The 25,947-nt window shown below is 32.6% G+C and overlaps 1 protein-coding gene across 1 annotated transcript in view; it reads left to right on the forward strand.

The window, feature by feature from the left end:
- Nucleotides 1-4,578: 4,578 nt before the first annotated feature.
- The window catches only part of LOC134697125 (arf-GAP with Rho-GAP domain, ANK repeat and PH domain-containing protein 2-like), a 78,148-nt gene continuing 56,779 nt past the window's right edge, over nucleotides 4,579-25,947 (forward strand). The window contains exons 1-3 of the mRNA XM_063559176.1: nucleotides 4,579-4,677; nucleotides 11,435-11,527; nucleotides 23,508-25,096. Coding sequence (XP_063415246.1) covers nucleotides 23,527-25,096 — 1,570 coding nt within the window. The 5' untranslated portion in view covers nucleotides 4,579-4,677; nucleotides 11,435-11,527; nucleotides 23,508-23,526. The remainder of the gene's footprint in view (nucleotides 4,678-11,434; nucleotides 11,528-23,507; nucleotides 25,097-25,947) is intronic.

The raw sequence follows: 25,947 nt of genomic DNA on the forward strand, positions 1-25,947 counted from the left end.
AAAAGTATAGTATTGTGTGTATATCTTTTTAAAGGTAACAGATATCAACCTACTATAAACTGCAAAGATGATCAGTAGTTCAAGACCTTCAATTTGAGGTCAATGTCAGGTCATGATGAAATTTCACCTTGACCTTCACAGTATACTATGACCTTGACCTTGTGATATTTGAAAGGTCAAACGGTCCTGAGTTGAATGATGATAGTCCCATGTCTCTACGACTTCCGGTTCTCAAGTTTTGTATTGCATCATATATTTGATGATTAATTGTGACCTTGGTAAACTTTGAAATTGTCCCAATTCTTTTTCTATAATGTTGTCCTTTAACTGTAGATCATTTATCATTTAACAGATTTGAGATATCTATTGTCGTTTTAGAGATAATGCAGTTTGAAGTTTTGCAAGCGGAGGCATGTATTTCTGAATCAACACCAGCTTACCACTTAAAATGTTTTAGAAATTGAAGAGGTTGACCTAGTTATAATGTTTGACCAAATACCAAAAACATTCCATGGAAAATAACACCAAAAAATCAATTTGAAATTTTCATGTTTTGCATTGACTTTGTAAGTTTCATAACTTCTATTTATATCGTTGATATTGCATCATTATTTGCACTTTGTCAAATGGGGTCATCTGATATATCAAATTGAAGGTCTTAATAAACTCTACTTAAAAATGACAATTTTAAACCCCCTTTTCATCCCAGGGGGACGGGTGGGGTCATTTAGTGAAAACATTCAAATTTCTCAGATGGTAAGATTGTCGCATATCAAATGAAAGAACATAAAGCGTACATTTCAAATTTCAAATTGACGTCTCTCAAAAATGGGTTGGATGGGGTCATTGAGTGCAAAAAATGATTTTTTTTTACGATAGGGTAGTTGTATATCAAATGAAAGGTCATGATGTGTACATTTGAAATATGAAATTCCCAACCTCCAAAAATTGATTGGATGGGGTTATTAAGTGCAAAAATCAAACTTTTTAGAACATGGCGTTGTCGCATATCAAATGAAAGCTCATCTACCCTGTGTTACATATATCATGTTCAGATCTCAAAAATGAAGGCGGATGGGGTCATTAAGTGTAAAAAGCGAAAAGTTTCAGAAGGTATGCTTGTCGTATATCAAACGAAAGGTCATACAAAGAACATTACGAAAACATCACTTTTACAGGAAAGACCTTTCAATTGTTTTACAAACAATTGAGATACTAGTTGTTTAGTAGTCTTTTAAACCAGGTTTAATCCTACATTTTCTGCATAAATGCCTGTACCAAGTCAGGAATATGACAGTTGATTTCCGTTATAGTTTGATGTGTATGAGCTTTTGTCATTTGATTTGATAGCGGTTTTTTCTTTTGAATTCAGTTCCTTGGAGTTCAGTTTTTTGTTTCTTTACTTTTTACAGACACCCACGCATATTTTCCATTTTGACTTTACAGTTTAAGCTCGATTTTATACTTGTTAAGACCAACACGGTGTGTGCCACTATATATAGCTAACAGAGAAGGAATCGGAAATCAGAATCAGAAATCAGAATATCACAGAATCACAATATTGAATCATATAGGCTACGTAAGAACGAACACTCAGTTTACTTCAGGTGTTTAGTAGTTATCAGTTGTTCTGTCTTTAGTTATCTGTTTACTATTTTGTAGACGTGTTTGTCTGTTCGTCATGGTTTATGTCTTTCTTTCTTCCTCAAAGACTATAAAAAACGACATACAAGTGGCAGTGTTTGTGGGCCCGAAAATTTTACATATTTTTGTTGTGTCTATAGATTGACCTGTTTCTGTTAGATTCAGGCGTTTGTCATTCAACTTTAAACTAGTTTTGTCTGTTCATTACGGTATAGTGTTTATGTATTCAGTTTCTGGTTTTTGGTGTTCGTTCTTTCGTTTGTATTGTCTTGGTATAAATGTGAAGCATGTCAAGAATTGGAAGCGAGTGGTTTGAAAGCACACACACACATGATATAAAAAATGATACCCACGCGGTGTATTTTAAAATTTTTAAAAACGTGCACGTAAAGAGTAAACAAAAGATAAAATAGAACCACGAATTACACGAGTATAAAAACTGAGGGCTTTTCGGTATACACACGAGATGTGAGAAATAGTATACAACTACCCACTGTTATCTCTTGATTGGTTGATTATACGTTATTTGAAGAAAATTACGATCATCGATGATCGTTTACATTTAGCAACAAATAAACGAATAATTATTATTTTATTATTGATAAAGTTATTTCATCAACTTAACTGTAGGTAACCCATTAAGGTTCTGCAAAAAAACGCATACTTTCGGTTGATTTTTAACCTTTTTTGAAAACTTAAGGAAGCTCTATAGATACCTTAGACTTAAGTGTTATCTCAGGCGTTTCCTTAGTATATGGAGTTTTATGCATACCACTTAAGTTTTGTGGGCGTGACTTAAAACAACTAAGATTTTACTTAGGAAATAAGATTTTTTATGCATGCCACTTAGAAAAAAAGGGCGGAGTTTCCTTAACTTAAGTGTTTACTAAGGAAATTCTTAACTTCAGTAGCTTTATGCATACGGGCCCAGCTGGAGCCTGTAATTCAGTGGTTGTCGTTTGTTTATGTGTTACATATTTGTTTTTCGTTCATTTTTTTACATAAATAAGGCCGTTAGTTTTCTCGTTTGAATTGTTTTACATTGTCTTATCGGGCCCTATTATAGCTGACTATGCGGTGTGGGCTTTGCTCATTGTTGAAGGCCGTACAGTGACCTATAGTTGTTAATGTCTGTGTCATTTTGGTCTTTTGTGGATAATTGTCTCATTGGCAATCATACCAAATCTTCTTTTTTATATACTCCAAAAAGTTCGAATATTTACAAATCTTCTTTTTTATATACTCCAAAAAGCTCGAATATTTGCAAAAAGAGGAAACCCTGACCTCATGCACACCTTCAATATATGTACACACACAACTCCAGGAAAGTGAAAATTCCTAGCATTTTAACTGTAGGAGCAGTTGTCTGAATAGTTATACAGCCATAATGGAACGGACGATAAGAACGACGTACAGGGGTAATCTCAACTTTTAGTTGCCGGGGGCATACCACTTATGATAATATATACTGAACGACTTTAGAAACGCAACACTCATTTTATCGATTTTTTTTTACCAAATCTTTTTTGATTCTCTTACAACTACTTTTCATGCTTATCATGCTTCTTTCTCCTTACAAAAAATCAAAATCTGACTAACCTGTGGTTATTGAACATACCGAATTTTTGAAGTCGCACGAATTTCTTAAAGCGAAATTTTGGTCCCATGAAAGATTGATTTAGTTTTTTTTTGCTTTGTGAAACAGTTCTTTTAATCGTTTGCCTTACTTGTTTTTTTTAACATGTTGCATCTCCATTTTGTCAAGTCTGAGAAATACACAAAAAACAAAGAACTGAATTAGCCCTTAAGAATATCGTGCAAACATGAACATATAATTGTGCTGCAACCATACCGTATGACTTCAGAAACTCGTCCTACTGTCTTTCCGACAACGATACAAGTAGACAAGATTTGTTGCTGGCCATCAATGAACAGATCAACGTGTAGTGACAATGAAACATCAACAGAATTTGATTATGCAACGTCATTTGCCAATCATGTTTTACGGCAGCAACGTCAACTGCTAACCAAATTTCCGAGTGCCATTGAGTACAGATTCATGCCATAAATGTTTCCCATGAACTGCATTGCCAAAGAATTGACTGAAGGAAAACCTGTAAAGCCCTCAAGATCCAACCGAATAATTGCCAAAACCAATTAATGGGTTAAACAAATGCAAAATCAGAAGGTGTAAAACAGAACCCCAAAAATGTCAGACAGAATTTGTTGACCTTTCTGACAATCATTTTGGCGTTTTTAACAGGCAGTCATCGCTTTTCACGTTGACACATTCATTCAAAAATAACACAAAAATAATCTAGTGTTGCGTTTCTAAAGTCGGTCAGTATATATACTTAATTTATTGTGTAGGAAAAAGTGTTACCTTAATTTCCCACATTATTTGCGTTTCGTTTGGTGCCACGGACGGTTATGTAACAGTGGAATACCAGAGTGCCAAAAGAGAGGATATTGGTTGATAAAACATGAGACTAAACATAGCCAGGAACATCATTGCCCAAGATAGATGACGAAGTTTTGTGAACTAAATTGACCTTATCATATATTTCTGATAGTTTCCCCGACCTATTCACATATATTTAAGGCCGAAAAGGGGACCTATAATATTCCAGCGGCATTTCCCTATCACCTTGTTTATTGGAAGTGGACCACCCGAGGGAATAAATACATTATTGTTTTTTTATGAAATTTTGCAATTTTACCTGTTCCGTTTATAGTGTAAACAAATATATTTTTTTATTGATTAGTATTGTAAACATGTTTTACCAGAGCTGTTTTTTTTTCTCTATTTCCCAAAGAATTTGTAAAATGAACTTTTATTTCTATTAACATTGTATTAAGAGATGTAGCGATTTTTAAATTTTGCCGCGTTAAAACTAGCTTTAACCAATCAAAAAAGTTCTTGTTTAACCGGAAGTTAAAAATAGAGGAAGTCAATAAACAAGCACCTGTAAAGAAAAATGTTTACATTCCTATAATAGACAAATTCCAATACACATTCGTTCCGATCAGATGGTAAGACACCTGTTCATATAAAACATTGTCTGTTAAAACGAATAAATATTCATGTTGTTATTAGATACAAATAAAAACTAAAATGGCACCTCTTTTGTCAAAAAGTGTCAATGATGAATGTCACTGACACTGTCACTGAACTTCTGAAAATGAATCACTTCATAATTTCATTGTTAAATTTGCAGTCAAACTAAAATAAGAGCTGGTGTCTCCCTAATTTAAGTCAGGAACGATTTCAAAATGAAAACTTTTTTTGACAGGTACTAAATGTACTTGTTGATTAAAAATATTTCCCTTCACTTTACTTCCAAAATGTACAACTTTATTCATTGTTATTTACATCTCTAACCTTCTCAGATTAGAAATGGTGATCAGGAGTATGAGAATGAAGGGTATAGATGTGGGAGTCAAGCCTCAAGAGGGGGGAGTGGTTCTGGGAGCAGGATTATGGAAATTGTAGAAGGGTAAGAAAATTGGGAATCAGTGACCCGTATGAAATCTGTTTGTGCCCAATACACTTCTGCAACCTTCATGTTCACACCTCACACGTTCAAGCACCCAAGGTCCGTTCTCACCCTACACATTCTCACCCAATTTAAAATCATATTTTAGTTGAATAATTAGAAAATCATGGTTGTTGTTTAAAATTGCATTGATGTGAATACTTGCTTTTACTGCATGTATTTCATGTATTTAGCTTGGTATGAGTAAAACATTGAAGATTTTAATTGAAAAACACAAAAGAAAATTGCTTGTAACAGCTTGGTCCCTTTGATCTGAAAACAATGAAACAAAGATTATAGCAATACACCAAGGATTTGTATAGTAAGACTATACAAAATTACAAATCCTTGAATACACTAAACAAAACATGATTAAAATTTATTTAACACAATAAAAAACGAATCTCACTTTATTTTGAAACAATGATTTTTTTTTATAGCAATACATTACATTCATCATGTTCATTGACACTGTGTAACCAAAACATGATTAATATTTCTTTTTACACAAAAATAAAAATGTTGTCAGAATCTCACTTTCATGTGACTGTATTTAGAAAAAATGTTTTTTTCTAATAACAATACACTATTCAAAACATGATTAAGATTTATTGAACACAAAAAAAATTGTTGTCTCACTTTATTTTGAGACAATGACAACATACATTCATCATGTTCATTGACATTGTTTTAGCAATACACTTGCCTAAACTTGATTACAAAGTTATTAAACACAAAACCAATTTAAAAAGGATGCAAACGTGTAGGGTGCAAAGGGATTTTGAGCACTAACGTGTAGGGTGCAAAAGTGAAAGGGAGCGAACATGTTTTTGGTGAACTGACACTGATTCCAGTGATCCCCTGTCTGGCTAAAGGAGTATTTTTTTACAGAATAAAAATTCATTGGGGCCCACTATTAAATTATCCAATGCTACTGCAAATTTGGCTGAACCATAAGTTAACTTTTACAGAATATTTAAATATGCATTTTTTGTATGGAAAATACAATTTTTATACGACCGCTTCAAAATTTTCGTCGTATATTGCTATCACGTTGGCGTCGTCGTCCGAATACTTTTAGTTTTCGCACTCTAACTTTAGTAAAAGTGAATAGAAATCTATGAAATTTTAACACAAGGTTTATGACCATAAAAGGAAGGCTGGTATTGATTTTGGGAGTTTTGGTCCCAATATTTTAGGAATTAGGGGCCAAAAAGGGCCCAAATAAGCATTTTCTTGGTTTTCGCACTATAACTTTAGTTTAAGTTAATAGAAATCTATGAAATTTTGACACAAGGTTTATGACCACAAAAGAAAGGTTGGGATTGATTTTGGGAGTTTTGGTTTCAACAGTTTAGGAATTAGGGGCCAAAAAAGGGCCCAAATAAGCATTATTCTTGGTTTTCGCACAATAACTTTAGTTAAAGTAAGTAGAAATCAATGAAATTTAAACACAATGTTTATGACCACAAAAGGAAGGTTGGTATTGATTTTGGGAGTTTCGGTCCCAACAGTTTAGGAATTAGGGGCCAAAAAGGGACCCAAAAAAGCATTTTTCTTGGTTTTCCCACCATAGCGTTAGTATAAGTGAATAGAAATCTATGAAATTTAAACACAAGGTTTATGACTATAAAAGGAAGGTTGGTATTGATTTTGGGAGTTTTGGTCCCAACAGTTAAGGAAAAAGGGGCCCAAAGGGTCCAAAATTAAACTTTGTTTGATTTCATCAAAATTGAATAATTGGGGTTCTTTAATATGCCGAATCTAACTGTGTATGTAGATTCTTAATTTTTGGTCCCGTTTTCAAATTGGTCTACATTAAGGTCCAAAGGGTCCAAAATTAAACTTAGTTTGATTTTAACAAAAATTGAAACCTTGGGGTTCTTTGATATGCTGAATCTAAAAATGTACTTAGACTTTTGATTATTGGCCCAGTTTTCAAGTTGGCCCAAATCGAGGTCCAAAATTAAACATTGTTTGATTTCATCAAAAATTGAATAATTGGGGTTCTTTGATATGCCAAATCTAACTGTGTATGTAGATTCTTAATTTTTGGTCCAGTTTTAAAATTGGTCTAAATTAACACTTACCATGCGGTACCCGTCTTTTGACGGGCGGACCCTAATAACCGTTATTTGGCTCTAATGGCGTTCCATACTTTTAGAAGTCCACTTTATGATACTTATTTTAAAAGTTTTGCATGTTCCGTCAATCTGAGGCTATCCATATTCACGTTTCTCATGTATAAGTAGCATTTTGAGCACAAATACGGACTTGGAAAATTGAAATTGGCTAAAACTCGGTTTTCTGGAGGGGTAGGCTTCACATCTGTATCTTACACAAGAAGTTCAGAGGCATAAAACTGGCAAAGATAGTGCAAACCCACAGCCATATAACTACTGATCATTGTTATTATTGAAATACGCATAGGAAACAACTACTTCCGGTTTTGGGTCCATTCGAAGTCAAAAATCGGCAAAAATCGTGAAATTCGGTATTTTGGGTCCAAATGACCTTCCGTAGACCGATGAATCAAGATCAGATTCACTCCGACATAACAACTGTTGGGGTCTATTTGTTCACTAGGGTCCACTCTACACACAGGCTACAGCTGGATACCTTAACCAGCAACCCTGGGTCTTCTGGGTCAAGAGAAGAGGTGAAAAATCGGCAAAATTGACGTTTTTTGCACCTGTTGACCCACTTTGGGGCAAATTCCCGTCAAGGCTCAAATTAAATTTTTACAATTACATAAAGGAATTGTGATTAAGTACCTTATGTTGATCACGAAGACACCTGATGAACTTTAAATGTGCAGGGATACAGGCAATCCCCATTATCTGGTAAATAACATCATAAAGGTGGACCATATTGGCAAACTTATCCCGTAAAAAACATTTTGAATTGACATCCAAAGTGTTTATAATCCTTGAATAATCATGATAACATCTAATGAAACTATTTCTCTTCCTGAATCAATGAGTAATAATCATCATTAATTTTCATGCATTGATAAGCACAGATACTGAAGATAAACAGCTGAAGGACTCCTCTGGGTGGGGGAGTTTCTCGCTGCATAGAAGACCCATTGGCGGCCTTTGTCTGTTGTCTGCTCTATGGTTGGGTTGTTGTCTCTTTGACACATTCCCCATTTCTAGTCTCAATTTTAACTTGTACATGTTGTAGAGAAAAGATGAAAAAAATAATCTTTAAAAAGAAAAATTTATACTTCAAAATATTTAAATTTTAAGTTTCTTTAGATAAAGGAAGGGCATAAGCCATGTACATGATGTAAGGGTAATAAATTTAGTTTAATAAAAAAATGAAATATTAAAAAGCCGATGTGTTTACCTAAATATACACGTTACCAGGTTTTCCCCTGGATCAATTATTTTTTTTCGCCACCTCTTTTGCCAAAACAATATATTTTTCACCATTTATTTCTTTTTCGCCAAGGCTATAACAAAATTAATGGACATGTTTTTATCATATAATACCACATTTTGTACCAGTAACCATTATATACATGCATGGTTAAGAATGTACACAGATTAATTTTCACTTCTCAGAAATATTTATAATTATAAAAAACAAGATGAGGCAATCTCCATTAGAGACCAAATGACACAGAAATTAACAACTATAGGTCACCATACAGCCTTCAACAATGAGCAATGTCCATACCATAAGTATAGATATTGGTTAAGAAGAAAGAGTAATCAGTCATACTTAAATGCATATTTACTTTCTAAACTTGAAACTACATTTTACAAACATGATACCTAATAAGCATAAGATGAAATATGAATATCAGCATGATCAACACATATTAAGTGGATGTGGTAACTAAAACACAACAACATTTCTTAAGTGTTCCTATAATATATAAAGGAAGTTTGGTGTGCGGCAATCCATTCAGAAAATCACAGTAGTTTTAATCATTCATTCAAGTGCATTTTGAAAGACAATTAGTCATTAATGTTATTATAGTTATAATAATAGTACCTGTAGTACATTATAGTATATTTCTGCATTATGGTGTACAGTATAGTACATTATTGTGTATGTTTTGAAACCAGAAATAAAGGTTTTTGAGTAGATTCATAAAAAAATTAAATAGGAAATGTTACAATTTTACAAAGAATTTCAATGTGGATGACTTAAATTTGTGAATTGTTAGAATTATTGGATAATTTTTATGGGACATATATATTAAAAAGTACATCATTTGTACACATGGTACATGTAGCATTCAGGTGAGTAAATTTAAGGTCAGATGTCAATGATTTAAAGATAGAGATGTAAGCTTCTTAAATGGACTGAAGGGTCTTGGTCACCAAGTGGTCTACAGTCTAAGTAGTTCATCGACTGTATAGCTAAAGGTGGTAATAATTAGTTCGAATCTTAATTGACTTGGTTTTCCTGCTGTTGGTTCTCACTATAAGTTCCTCTTAGCGATACACATGACAACGCCATATATACTATATATTTTAAATGTACAAATGTAGCCAAATGTGCTAATGGTGGCATTAAACACCCAAAATCATCATTTAATGATCTGGTTTAAAAAAGTTAAAAGACCATATTATACATAATATAACATCGATTTAACAGAATTTGAGAAAAATAATCTGTGTTGTTTCCTGGAACTTTTTTTTAAAGTCTTCCATGCAACTGGAGCATGTAGATGTTGTGCACATGTTTTTATTACTTTCGATTCATATTGTATCCAGCACATCACTGTTGTCAAGGAGCAATGTCTTGTTAATCAGTCATTTTCATGCCCCCTCTGTATCTGTAGAGGAGGGCATTACGTTTTACCCATGTCAGTCTGTACATCCTGAAATTCTTTTCTTCTGTTTTTTAACTATAGTTTGCCTCATTCAAATATTTTTAAACTCATACACATTCATACATGTATAACCACAAAACTCAGATCAAGTACGAATTTCAGGGTAGCATCACTTTTACCTTTCTTGAGTTATGTCCCTTTAAACATTAAAATCACTCAAGGGTTTAATCTGTCCCATATGCATGGATTTAATATTTAATGCTTAAATTTGTTTTGATGTTCCAGAACCTATCTCATTGAGAGAGAGCTACTATTTACATAAATCATTTATGTATGCATATCTTATTGTATTTATATATGCAAAATTCAAAAACATACATTTTTTACATGATATGTTTTATTTATTTTGCGAGTTATGCCATTGCAACATGTGTATGATGTGTGTGTGTACAAATGAATATAAATCAATGAATTGCACACTAGTTGCTGAGTTTATTTCCTGGAGTGGTGTATTATCATGATTATATGTAGTTTTGATTTTAATGATAACATTGATATCATCAATATAGACGACCACTCTTCCTATATGGTATTGAGAGAAGGAAGTCAATATTTTCCTTGTATATTTCTTTTTAAACATTTAAATTCCCCTCGATGGAGCTTTAAGTAGATGTCTTCTTGATCGTTTATTTAAAAGTAAAGTTTTTGTTGGTCTACTTTCTATAGCTATTAATACATGTACATCTGTACATTTATATAGAATCATTGTAAATATTTAAAAAATATGATGTTGTGTACTGTACTTAGTTACATGCAGTTGTCTGACCCACTGACCTGGAATTTTTTATTATTATCTTTTTTGGGCTTTTCTTGGTTGTTGTTTAGTACATGAAGTAGGAGATATTTTACTAGTAATAGTATAAATTGCAAAATAATCAACATTGCAAGTGCTTTTTGTCTTTTTTTGTGAGAAAAATATATCTTCCTTACATGCATGATAGGGGGAGTTGTCCCTAAAATGTTAACATTTTATCAAGTGTCACATTTTGTGACTGTATCCAAAACCTATATGCCCTAGTTTACCCATGTCTTCATTTATATTAAAGCATGACTGACACATGTGCATCAATCTTATTTTTTAAATACAAAAACATTCATTGCTAAGAAAAGTTAATCAAAATATGGCTTCTTCTCCCTGTTCATGCTGTTTTAGTATTTTAGTGGTTATTATTAAAATTTACACCCTATATTTTAGTCAGGGAAGAAATAGACTATTTTATTTTGACACCTTGGTTATTAAATGATAGATTGTTTTTATAAAAAAAAACAGGTGAGGAGGAGGCTTAAAGTGCAATTGCCTTCATTTAATTATCTTGACCATTAAAAGTTCTTTTGATAGAAGACATTATCATATTATTCACACTAAACCTACATCTTTTCAATACTTTATTAAATGTTTCAGGTGAGTCAGTTTGTATCTACCTTGAAGGGGTTTTCCACACACGCCCACACACAATAACAATGGACCTATATACACTGATATACACTTATAGGGGTAAGTATATACTTTAATCAATATAAAGTTACATAGTGATACAATTATGATATTGTTCGATTTTATGAGAATTTTAAGGCCTCTGTGTCATTTAATTTGAAATGTTATTTTTAGTTTCAGAATAAGATAGTCCTTGTCAAATGTATAGTGCACAGTTACATAGTCATGACATAATAGTGATTAGTTTTAAATTGTAAAATATATATATATTACGTATATGTATGTACACAAACGTTTCAATTTTGGAATTTGGGACAGGGAAATTTTCATAAAAGGTATACTTTTATTAAGTTTATTTTATTAGGGTTAGACAGTTTTACAGAAAACATATATATATAGTAAGATAAGACATGTTTTATATATTTGATGAAATTTCAAATGTTGTGTACATCTATATAAAATTTTAACTATTTTAAATATATACTTTAAATAAATTGTTTCATTCCCTGTTCACACAAGTTGCAGCCCAGTGGTCAGCATTTATGTCTATTTGTGACATGAATTATCATTGACATATATGGTAATAGCTGCCACAACAATTAATAAACTGTTTTCAAAACTTTCAATTTTTGGAAATCATAACTAAGGATCTATTTTCTACCTCAGGAATAACTGTATTTTTCCAAACCTTTCTGAATTTGGGTCCTCAAATGCTCTTCAACTTTATACTACATGGGGCCTTTTAAACTTTGTTGTTTCAAGCTTCACTGTTGAGTCTTTTGTACAAAGAAACACTCATATTCAATATTTTAACCCTGGGTGTCTAGGTTGAGTTTACATGTAGGACCCGTTACATAGAGGAGGAAATGCTGTATCAATGAATGCCAATTATAAATGTTTGTGGTCACTTCTCCCAATTTTCAGATTTTTGTCAAGGGTTTTACTATAACAAGTAGATTTAAAACTATATGAACTAGCTATGTAGGAGTACATGTACTTCAAATCATTTCAAAGTTAATTTTTAAAGTTTTTTTATTTCCTGATTTTTGTTTATCAAGTTGACAAAAGTGAAACTCCCACAAAAAAAATAAAGATTTATATTGTTTGTACATGTATCTAAAGTGTTTAATTGAGTTTTCCTTATTTTGTAAACTTACATGTGTGTTCTTTGATTGTTGGGGTGAAGAAAAAAAAACTTTATATAAAAATAAAAAGATATGGTATGATTGCCAATGAGACAACTCTCCACACGAGACCAAATAACACAGAAATGAACATCTATAGGTTCCTCAACAGCCTCCAACAATGAGCAAAGCCCATACTGCAATAGTCAAACATTAAATTTGTGGTTCATCTGTATCCACAAAATCCATTAACATTAAGGGGAGTTAATTTAAACTTTGAAATTAAGATAAGGATCTTCAAAATAATTTACTTATAACTTCAAGAGTTTTTTTAAAGATTCTCCTAATACCATGCTTACTGTAATATATACATTTTGTAATTAGTACAAATGTACTATGATTGATTTTCATTTAGAACAACAGTTTATAAAGGACTCAAATACTGGTGGCAAATCCAGTGGCAGTGGAGGGTTAAGGGGGTTGGGACCCCCACTTTTTTTTTGGACAATCAATGTATTTTAAATGGGAATATATAGTTTGACCCCCCTTTTAAAATGCCTGGATCCGCCCCTGAGAACAACTAACTGCTGTTTAAATTCTTATTACATTTACATTGTACTATGGATTAATTTCATGCCCCTTTTATGGGAATTAGGTTTTTTCTGGTCTGTGTGTCCTTTGGTCCTTTTGTCCATCTGTCAGGTTAAAGTTTTTGGTTGAGGTAGTTTTTGATGAAGGTGAAGCCCAATCAACTTGAAACTTAGTTCACATGGTCCCTATGATATGATCTTTCTAATTTTAAAGCCAAAGTAGACATTTTACCCCAGTTTCAAGGTCTGAACATAGAAAACAATAGTGCTGATGGGGCATCCCTTTACTGGGGACACATTCTTGTCTGTTTATGGAATATCACTTTTTGTGGAACATTTTGACTAATAAGTTTAACCAAAGTTTAATAAAGTATAAAATGTTCTATAGGCCTTTATGCAGACTTTGGCAAATAAACACACTGAGACAATTTTTCCTCCATTATCAAAATTGGAACCCACATGAATAGATGGTGTGTTCATTAAAACAATGACTTTTTACATCCTTTTAATATTCATGTGTGTTTTATATGCATGGGATGTAATGTATGAACAGGAGATAAAAGTGCATTTAATTAGGTGCATGTTTATGCAAAAACATATACCCAGGATGTATTTTTGTTTGTTTTTGATATAAATTCACCTTTACAAAATGACAATTGTATTGTCCCCCTTTTGACATGTTTGATTTGAAGTTATGATGAAAATGAAATACACAAAATAAATTTGAAAAAAATAATGTAAACAAGAAATACACATGAAAATTAGAAAAAAATAATATAAACTTGAAACATACACAAACACTGCTGGGAACATGTAATTCTGGATTGCTTTGCTTTTCACATTTGTTTTTCTGGTTATCTCCTTTTCTTTTAAAACATAATCATGACCAATAAATGTCAGTATGAGTATAGATGAAAAAAATGTCCTGAAATTTTTGCAGACATAAATTGACTTCCTCAATTCAGTAAATTTCAGAAATTTGCTGACTTTAAAACCTGTTCATATATACTCTACAAAAACATTAATGCATATTAATTGATCTCTTTTTAGCTCATCACCTTTCCTAAAAGGCCAAGTGAGCTTTTCTCATCACTTGGCGTCCATCGTCGTTAACTTTTACAAAAATCTTCTCCTCTGAAATTACTGGGTCATATTTTACCAAACTTGGCCAAAATCATCATTGGGGCATCTAGTTTAACAAATGTGTCCGTTGACCAAGCCAACTAACCAAGATGGCCACCATGGCTAAAAATAGAACATAGGGGGAAAATGCAGTTTTTGGCTTATAACTCAAAAACCAAAGCATTTAGAGCAAATCTGACAAGGGGTATAATTGTTAATCAGGTCAAGATCTATCTGCCCTGAAGTTTCAGATGAATCAGACAACCTGTTGTTGGATTGCTGCCCCTGAATTGGTAATTTTAAGGAAATTTTGCTGTTTTGGGTTATTATCTTGAATATTATTATAGATAGAGATAAACTGTAAACAGCAACATAGATGCCAACCATTACGATTTTTGCGTAGTTTCTCCGATTTTGCTATAAAAACTACGCTACTACGGTCAAAGTCGAATAGTTACGGATTACCAATCATCGCCGTTCAATTTTGTAAAACGCGGATTTTTATCATTACTTTTCCGTCCTGGTCCGGTATTTAGAAAACGCCAATGTAATGCTTCCCGTTTCTCAGGAGTTATCAACCTATTGTCGAGTAACTAACTGACTTCCGAAGAGGCAAACTTGCATTTTATGAGTAGCCTTCCCCCTTTCTCTACTTCTCCTTGACAAATCAAAAATGTACGAGTCGAGAACATCTGAACAATTAATTAATGGAATACATACTACAGACAACATTTTAAACGACAAATTTTAGTGCACATCACCTTGCAACCACTTGTCAGTAATTTTTATTGGTAAGTGCACGTTTATGAATGATTACTGAAAAAAAATCAAAAATACGTAAAATTTCATAGTTTGTTACTGATTGTGTCAAAAGGGGGTTGGCATCTATGCAGCAATAATGTTCAGCAAAGTAAGATTTACAAATAAGTCAACATGACTGAAATGGTCAGTTGACCCCTTTAGGAGTTATTGCCCTTTATAGTCAATTTTTAACCATTTTCAATAACTTTGTAAATTTTTACTAACATTTTTGGGATACGATTGCTGTCAAGCAATCTGTTGACTTTTACCGTTGACCCTATGATACACTCCCTCACGTCATTCGTTTTATTCTAAACATTCAGCAACATCTCAGATTCTTATGATTGTCTTGCTTTAAAAGGTAAAAACAAGCAAAACAATTGAACATAAACAACTTTCCTGTAATGTTTTACTCATAATCTTCATGTGTGATATTTTCCTTGACTTATATGCGTGTTTTTAACAATACGGAAAATCAGAATTAAACAGTATTTATGTTTAGTGTTTTTATAAATTTAGAAACACGTCAGAGGGAATTCCCAAATTTTGATAACTTGCGAGAGTTCTCTGAAAGCCGATCGATAATTCTATTTCTGTCACAAGAACTGAAGTGGAGTATTTCTATATTTTACCGTTATGAAACTGATATTTGATACTGTACTCTCATAAAGAAATGGAGAACCATTCATCATATCATTTAATAAACGTTCTTGTTCCAAATCGCAAGTCGCGGTTTGTTTATGTATTAATGCCCATGCGTGGTCTCACTAATTAGAGACAAAAAGAATTGTAGAGACAAAAAGCGTCAAGAAGCGACAAGAAGAATAATATTAGCAACAAGAAACTATTTAGCGACAAGAAAACATTTTATATTTATATTACTTATTCGAAATAGATATTAAAAAAATATGCAAAAGAAAAAATTTCAACGACAGAAAGTTAATTTAGATAGGGAAAAAAATGAAACTTGTAAATCTAATTCAGTTGCTACATTTATTTACATGATATTTTATAATGTATCACAGGAAATATTACCTTTACCCTGTCGTTTTATGGTATTACTTTTACTTGTGTTTTAGAACAATAATATATTTTGTCTTTTTATTTGCTTTTAAAACTATAATTTTGTACAATATATAATTAACTTGCAAAATGCATTATTTGTGCATAATTGTCCAGAAAATACATACACAAATTGTGAAATACAAATTAAGAACTGAAATCAAACAAGAGGAAAACATAATTAAAATGTGAATATTTTTTATCATTTTATTTAGTGTATTGTCTCATTTAACGATATTTATCATGTTTATGCATATAGATTCAAGATTAAAGGAAACTGATGACAATCTTGAGTTTTCAACAGGTGTTCACTATTCGGTACAATAATTGTATATTCTGGTGCGTGTAATTGATGAAGGTGTTAATGGATGTTATTGTAGCAATTAAACAAAGGACACACACCTAGTTAATCTCATTTGATGCTCTTAATTGTGTATTACCTTAGAGTGAAGCCACAGCTAATGTTGGTCCTATCAGGACAAATTAATTGTATAGTTAAGAAGGAAATAGTATTTCATGTTTTTGTTTTATTAAATCCTTCAAAAGGAAGGTGACAAATCTTTGTTTTTATTTTCATTTTATAGCGTTTACATTTCCTTTGCTCTTACACATGTTTAATTTCTTCATCTATCAATATGATAATAAAAAGTACACAATCTCTTCCTCGATTTTTTGTATTTCTTCATCTTTCAATATAATCCTAAAAAATTATTTTGATATACGTGATAACAAAATGTATTCTTGTCGCTAAATAGCTTCTTGTTGCTTTTTGTCACTAATTTTTTTCTTCTTGTCGCTTCTTGACGCTTTTTGTCGCTAATTAGTGAGACCCCACATGCGTGTAGTTTTCCTGATTTCAAGGGGTATCAGATTGAGTGATTCCCCGCTTCATTGATTAATTTAAAACTCATGGGATTCTTTCTATGTCTGTCTGCATATGGAGGGCTATTGTTGTTGCATAATTTTAAATCATATGCATAATTTAAATTAAGATAAATGTTTCATCGTAAAAATTACCTATAACACCCCTTCAGCAGAAATGGAATCTTCCATATTATCGTTTCGAGTTGTCTCCCTTTTCCAAGTATTCGTCAAGAAGAATTAACTCGTTAATGCCGATAAACGTCGTATTATATTAAGAACGATCTCAATGTAAACAGAGGAGTGTGTACGGAACGGAGTCATGCCCTCTGACCCAAAGGAACTTCAATAATTAAAGAGTAAGAAATGGGGTTCCTCCTAAACTGGTCCGCCGTTCTATATATAGCTTCGCACCGAAGGTCAGTGTAGCGATAAGTGAACACAACAGGGGTCCAGTTTAGGGTTCCTCCTAGAATTACGGTGATAAGATACGGAAGCAAGTTAACTCGTACCACGGCATTGGAACCAAAAAAGTTATCTTGTACTACTGGGAAGTCGTACCATTCAGAAAAATATATTAAAAAATATGATGTTTTATGGGTTTCTGTTTGTAAACTTTTAGAAATAGAAATAAAGTTGAATTACTTGAATTTTACACAGGAGTTAAATGAAAACTTAGAAAAATACAGAATGTTTTAAAACATTAATGTTTTAACTGATCTTTCAAACTAGAACAAAGGCGGATCCAGGCCCCCCCTCTTTTTCGTGGAAAAAATTTGGTAGATTATAAAGGGAATCATTGAAGTATGACTGGAGCGGGCCCCCTCTTAGGTCAGTCAGCGGGCTCCCCCTTAGGAAAAGTTCTGGATCCGCCACTGTAGAACTTAATCCAGAGGAAAGTTAAAACATTGCTTTAACTGTACCTTATTAAAATTGAACATGTTGAAAATATATATATCCAATTTAAGTTAATTAAAGTTGTAATCCATGATCAAAAATTGAATGCTATGTTTACAATTGTTGAAAGCCATGTGCTTTTTTTGCGGGGAAAATGCGGACCCCCTTAACAGGAATCAGTTACATTTCATTGTTATTTATAGACAGTAAAAATAATTTTGGCAATCATTTTGACTAACTGCTAAGATTTAATTATTCATGAAAAATTTTCCTCGGGTGAAACTGTTTATACTTTAATTATCTACATCTGCCACAGTATTTTCTATCCAATATACAAGGAACATTAGCTACAAATTGGTCATTGTACTTTCAAATTATATACATTTTACAGACTTAAGAGGTATTGGGTGAAAGTAACGTATATCATGTATATTCATCATTTAAAACCAATTGAATGCATTTAAATAAGTTGGTACGAGTTAGCAATGGTACGAGTTTGCATTGGTAAAAGTTTTTTTTAGTGGTACGCGTTTACAATGGTACAGGATAACTATAATTCGATAAAACACAATAAGTACATGGCTCATACACTTGTAACGGGGATTGGCTATTCTTTAAGTTGAGTGACTATTTAGATTGTTACATTTTGCATGTGCAGTTGAATTAGTTAAGAGAATAATACTATCCAGCTATACCAGGGTTACTGGCCAAAAATGCTTGAGACTCGCGCATGTTCATGCTTTTTTGCAGCAGTATTCTTGGATCTATTTTTTTCCTCTTTGATCTTTTCAATTTTGGCCAAATCTCATGCATTTGTTTAATGAAAATTTGGCAGAACTGCTATACATGTGTCAATGAAAACTATGGCAATCGTATCCCTCAGAGCATTCTGCTCTTTGATTTACTGAAACTACTGGGCCAAGTTCATTATAGTAGAGATAATTGTAGGCAGCAATGATGTTCAATACAAACACATTACCATCACCAAAACACAATTTTGTCATGTTACCATCTGCGCCCTTTGTTGTTTAATATTCACATAGACCAATAGTCATAAATTTTTGTAAATTTTTATAAATTTTTAGAAAATATTTTCCACTAATTACTGGGCCAAGTTCATTATAGATACAGATAATTGTAGCAACAAGAATGTTCAATAAAGTAAGATCTACAAACACATCACCATCACCAAAACACAATTTGTCATGAATTTATCTGTGTCCATTGTTTGATATGTACATAGACCCAAGGTGAGCGACACAGGCTCTTTGAGAGCCTCTAGTTTAACTAGCCAATATTTTGTATTCAGAATGAGAATATGGACATTGATGAACCTGATGATTGAAAGCCTTTAAGGAGTAGGTCCGGTAAGGGCCAATTTTGACCTCAAATTTCAGGTTCATCGGACGAAAGATTTTAGATATTGTTCGTTTCTGTGTGTGTGTTGCATTTTAACGTTGAGTCGTTTCTGTTTTCTCTTATTTTTGAGATAAGACGTGGCACGGTACTTGTCTATCCCATATTCATGTATTTGGTTTTGATGTTATATTTGTTATTCTCGTGGTGTATTGTCTGTTGCTTGGTCCGTTTCTGTGTGCTGTTGCGTTTCGGTGTTGTGTCGTTGTTCTCCTCTTATATTTAATGCGTTTCCCTCGGTTTTGGTTTGTTGCCCCGATTTTGTTTTTTGTCCATGGATTTATGAGTTTTGAACAGCGGTATACTACTGTTGCCTTTATTTAACACTTAAGTGTCTATTTCAGTTGATTCAATAAGTTTATGTGAAAGATTTTAACTGATTTACTCGTTAAAAACAGATTCTAGCTTAAATATGAAAAATCTATCAAATATGCCAAAAAATTTCACTTTTCAGATGTGGCTGCATCCGTGTTCATCAACAACCTTTATATATGTTATGTATATATATTATAAAAATACAACTTACATTTCAAAATTAAGAATGAACACGAATGTGGCCACTTTCAATAAAGGTGGAAAACGTCTAAAGTTTAACTAAAATGCTAAAATTGTGAAGATTTTAGTAATTTAGCATGACTTAATGATGCTGGTATCCGATATATGTGCATTGTATTATAAAAAAAAACAGCCCATATTTATGTAACAGAAGCATTTTACTTTCCAATGAATAACTAAAAGTTTACATCTTAACAATTTTGTAAAACTGCTATATTTTTGGGGCCAAAAAGGGGGGGGGGGGCATACTGAACCTACTCCTTTGACACCAAAATATATAGCATAATTTTTTTCATGATATAGTGAGTTTAATACAGATGACAAGATATTGTTCATGGGTTAGAGAATCCTGATTTCCACTGAAACCAGGCTAAAATATAAAATTCTTTCATCTACCATGTCAACGTCATTTTGTCTCTGCTGGATAATTGTCTCATTGGCAATTGTACTAAATCTTCTTATATATTATGCATATTTTATTTTGTTGCAAAAAAAAGAAGATAGTTAGGCCACACCAATTTGATTCCTTGTTCGACGGACCTGCTCGCACCTATTTTTTTCAAAACAGAATTTTTTTATTTTTTTTTATATTCCCGCTTCCCACATCCGGAAATGTAATCATGTCCATTTCCCGCACTGTTTTTTTTGTAAATATTCTAAAAAAGTATCAACATCTGTTTTTAAAATCACAGTCGAACCTGTATATAACGATTTTAAACATAAAAGCACCACACCACACTGTGTTAATATCTATGAGAATATTTGTTTTAGGATGAAACCTATTTATCCAAAGCGGGAGTGCTCCGATATAAATTAAGAACAGCGGAAATACCTTTTAAGAACAAAAAGATGGTTTCTTTCCCTCTTCTTTATATTCCCCATCAACAAATGTTTGTTGTTAAAATAAAGTACAGAGAACTTTTGAAGGATATGCATTCAACTGCAATTATATTGTATGCTGGCGAAACAAAACTATTCATAGCCGCTGCATGTTTATGCACCTGTCCTGATTGATTCAGGGGCCTGTTCAGCATCGTTTGTTGATGTTGTTCATTGGTAATTTCCCGTTTGGATATATAAATTAGACCGTTGGTTTTTTCTGTTCGAATTTTGTACGCTAATAATTTTGGGGGTCCTTTTTAGCTTGCTGTTTGGTCCGTATCAAAGCCCTGTGTAAAAGGCCGTACTTTGACCTGTGTTTGCTATTATCAGGTTGAGAACAACCCACCCTCAGACAAGGGGTCATTTTACTGATGTAGAAAAAAAAATAGAAATACCAACAAGACCAAGGATTTGTTTAGTTCTTATATACAAAACCTTTGAAAACTTAGAATTTCGTACTGAAAAAGAGGAGAGTTACAGCATATTTTAAACAACTTTTTCTAAAAGAGGGTCCACTTATTTTGAATAATCATATTTAAGAATTGAATACTTCTTTTTGTAAATTTATTGGGTGGTAAAAGCGTTGACCGCAGTACATTTTGTATGAAGCGCGGAAGCGCTTCATTCTAAAAATGTATGCACGGTCAACGCTTTTACAACCCTATAAAGTTTCATAAAGAAGTATTCAATACTTATAATTACATTTTTTAGCTAAAATCATGAAAACACGATTTTTATCCAGTTTTATTTAATTCACCTGTGCACTTTTTTGTGGGACCTCGTGTCATCATGCATGATAAATGTTATTGTCTGATGCAATTGTTTACGGAATAACATGTTAGCCAATCAGAATAACGTATTATAATGAAACTTACATCTAATGTAATTATTAAACTGTAAAGTAAATGTGTTAACATGGTTAAAGTCCAGGAATAGTACAAAAATTCTTGGACACATGTTTTGACTTTTTAATACCAGATAGATTTATAGTTCTTTGAGAAAATATGAGCCCTTTTGTACAAACAAATATATAATAACTTATATTGATCCCTCATAAAACATGTAAAAGGGATAAATTTATAACATTAAGGGTTGCCCCCAAACTGAATATGACTTGGATGGAGAATTGTCTCATTGTCATACATAGACCAGATTTGATTATTTCTTTGTGAATAGGGAAACAATACTTCAGAAATTAAAGAAAGAGCAAGTGATAAATCAAGTTTTAATATTGTCAAAACCTACTATTTTATGTTTACAAAAAAAAATTATAATCGCTCGCCTCTACTTTTCAAGCTTCGCCTCAAAAATTTGCAAATTAGGTATTTTTTTAATAAATTTTCAAATCGCTAGCTCGCCCCAAATTTTGGAGTCCAAAAATCCGTAGAACAAGAAATTAAATTGGTGTGGCCTTAAAGAGATGTTATACAAATACTTTACATGAACTACATTTGAATTTTTTTTTGGACAAACTGTGCTCATAAAAAATTTCCTTAAAAAAAGATGGGCACATTTTTTTTTAGGGTAAATGTAATGATTTAAGAGAGTAAACCAAAGTCTTGGCATCAGACAAAATACATGTATATGCTTATTCAAAACAAGTTGGTAACAGAAAAGTTAAAATAAGGGACCAAAGATTTTTATTGAATACCAATTTTCATGTATTTCATGGATAAAGGCCTAGGTGAACCACACATTAAATTAAAAGCTTCTAAGCAGTACAATTTTGATATATAAGGCTTAGAATATAAGCAGACTCCAGTACAACCACGAAACCAAAATATTTACAAAATTTCAACTTTTCACCAATCCATGAAAATAAAAATCCATGCAAAATAAATATATCCACAGTAGGTAAAGTTCGCATATAAAACATATATGACATCAATTTTATTTAAGTAGGAAATGATCACACACTTCCTGATACCTGTAAATATTGCAAAATTTAAATAAAAAATATACAAATCAAATTTAAATTCTTCAGACTTATGATCTAAAATTAAATACTTTGTCAATATAAGAAGACATAGTTTAAGTTTGAAGGAGGAAGTAAAGAGATATGTAAAATTAATAAAAGTCTTTAAAAGCTAGGTAATGTGGGGACAAAGTGGGGTTATTATCCTTGAGCGAGGAAGCTTTAAGGTACAATGTAGGGACAAAGTGGGGTAATTATCCTTGAGCGAGGAAGCTCTAAGGTATATTGTTGGGGACAAGGTAGGGGTAATTAACTATGAGAGAGCAATACAATTAATACAGGTAAACTGCATGAAAATAAGATTTTAAAGGCAATAGAAATACACTGGCAAACTTTACCATTTTTTTGTTATTTTCTCTCAAAATGGCATATATATATGAATGAAGGTTAATATCATGTAAAGTGGACGTGAAATTGACCCAAAAGTTGAATACCAAGTGCTCTAAGTAGATACATGCATGACATGCAATTATCCCTTTAAAACAATTAGATAAAAAATCATATTATATATATACAATGTATTAGAAGACACTTTTTTTCAATCAATGTATTTGTTGATTTGAGGGCTATTTGAACAGGTTCTTTTGTGATATATTTTATATATATACCGTGATATACAGGAAGTAACATTCGTAAGCTTAAGTCACCATCGTATATAGAGTGCAAGTGATTTCTTTAAAGATAATCAAAAACTAAGAAAAGTAAGAATGTCCATTGACAGAATATTTTCAAAATGAAACTTTGATATTTTTCAGATGATACTTTTGAACAATAATGGCAGCAGGGAACCTTGACCTTCAAGAATGGCTGAGATTACTTGACCTTGAACTATACAATGAAAAATTTGCCAGTCTGGGACTGACCAAAGTAGAACAGCTAAAGGAATTTGGATTGGATGACAGCTTTCTCAATGACCTTGGCATAACAAAAATAGGCCACAAACAGCGAATTCTGAGCAGTATGTCAAAGTCATCAACCATGCCATCACAAGAAAATGGTTCTGTCAGAGGACAGGAGCAGGAGGACGATATTTATGAAAATGTAGGTTGCCCTTCTCCACATACTATTATAAAGAAAAAAGAAGAAAATGAAGACATTTATGTTAACTGCGCTGCTTCAAACTCAAGTGAGGATAATATATCTCTGAAATCAGTAGAAAGTGCAGATGGAGGTGAGGTGAAAAAGAAACCCGTCCCCAGGCCGCGTTTATCTAAAATGAAAAAAGAACAAAAAGAAAAGTTTCTTCAGCAACAATCACTGGATAATTTAGACTCAATTCCACAAAGTCCACCCCCTGTTGCTTCTCCTAGGAAATGTAACTTGAATATGTTTCACTTGTCTGGGGCAACAGTTGATGAATCTAGTGCTGATGATTTCGACCCTTTTGCTGTGAGTCATTCTCCAAAAGAGCGTACGAAATCGACAAAAAAATATTCTGATGAACTAATGAATGTATTTACATCGGAATCAAACAGTAGTACACCAGAAAGACCGAGAGGATTTTCGGACACTTTTGTACACAATAACTCAGAAAGGTTGTCAGACACTTATGATGCTATATGGGCATCGTCAAATCCTACACAAAACGGTAGTGGATCTCTGATGCCCAGAAGGGCAAGTGATATGTCGCCCTTCACTCCACCATTTTTACCCGTACCCTGTGTTAAAGATACCTTTGATTTTAAAACTGACGAAAACACAAAAAACTCGGAAAATGAGCCAAGTGCATATGAACCTGTGAATATTAACCAAGGGAAATTATCCATTGCGAAATCTCCTAAACATATTTATGTAAATGAGGATTCAATGAATTCAGAATCTCCGCCCCCTCCATCATTTCCGCCCCCTGAATTACCCCCTGGAGAATCTCTACCGCCAGTCCCGCCAAGAATTTCAAATTCAAGTAATTCATCTGTAACCTATTCAAGTGTAAATAAAAAAAAAAGTGTTAAAAGAAATGATGATAACGAAAGTGATCCGCTATATTCAGACAAATATTTGGAAAAAGGATATTTCACTTCAACCAAAATGAAAACGCTCACGTCAACATCTGGACCAGATCCCTTCAATGGCGAAGATCCTTTCAGTGATATGAACTTTCAAAATGAATGTCAAACTTTCAACCAACCTGGAGCAGACAATATATTTGACCCTGGTGCGCAGACAGAACCCGCGTTTGATCCGTTTGGTATATATGAGGTTCGTGACGATTTTAATTCTGGTGATCCATTAGAGCGAGTGCCACCTGCACCTGAGTGGCATGAGAGAGGGCAGACACCTAAAGCAGCAGTAAGCTGTAATTCTGGATACTCTCTTTATTCGTTGGCATCTCCAGTACAAAATGGTAAGAAAATTTGTAACATTGTATATTATATTCTCACCATGAATTGCATGTGTAGGCAAGTGTTTAATTATTTAGCAATAGGTACCACATATATCTATTTATTCCTGGTATCCGAGGGCCACCAATGGGTCTTCAACACAGTCTGCAACTGTAGGTATACAATTTCCATTTTCCATTTTAATATACTTTAATTTGATCAGATGTTATCCTGGAGGTTTATATTATTTACTGGTGTCAATATCAATGGCAATGCTTGAGCAAACATTTACACTAACAAAGAAAGCAACCAATTGACCAATGTCGTACTCTACAAGCATTAGGAAATTAACTCTTCATGCTCTAAGCAAACAACAATCAATCCACCTTTTGTAAGTGTCATATCTTAATAGCCTCAATAATTAGATAATGACATGATTTTAAGATAATTATATTTTTCTGAGGAGGAAATTGCAATAGATCAGAGGTCAATGATAATTTAAATAAGGAAGAAAATACACAATTAATACATTGTAATATGTATTCAATTACAACAAAATTTGATGGTTTTGTGCTGAATCTCTTCCTAATGGCAACTTTTTTTACGAAAAAACATATTTTGGGCAACATTTCAATGGATGATAGATGATAATTAAAAGTGCAATTCTTTATACATATATACTAACGTGATATATATATATATCTACCCATATATATAGGATAAATTGTTTATATCAGCCGTGTGAACTATATACTTATAAACATAGATATCAGATTTATATGGAAAGTTTTTATTATATGACCAAATCACCTGTGTGTTTAAGAAATTGACAATTTACTACATGATAACAACGCAATGTACATAATCATGCTTC

This window comes from Mytilus trossulus, chromosome 14 (assembly GCF_036588685.1).
Source record: "Mytilus trossulus isolate FHL-02 chromosome 14, PNRI_Mtr1.1.1.hap1, whole genome shotgun sequence".
Lineage (NCBI taxonomy): Eukaryota > Metazoa > Mollusca > Bivalvia > Mytilida > Mytilidae > Mytilus > Mytilus trossulus.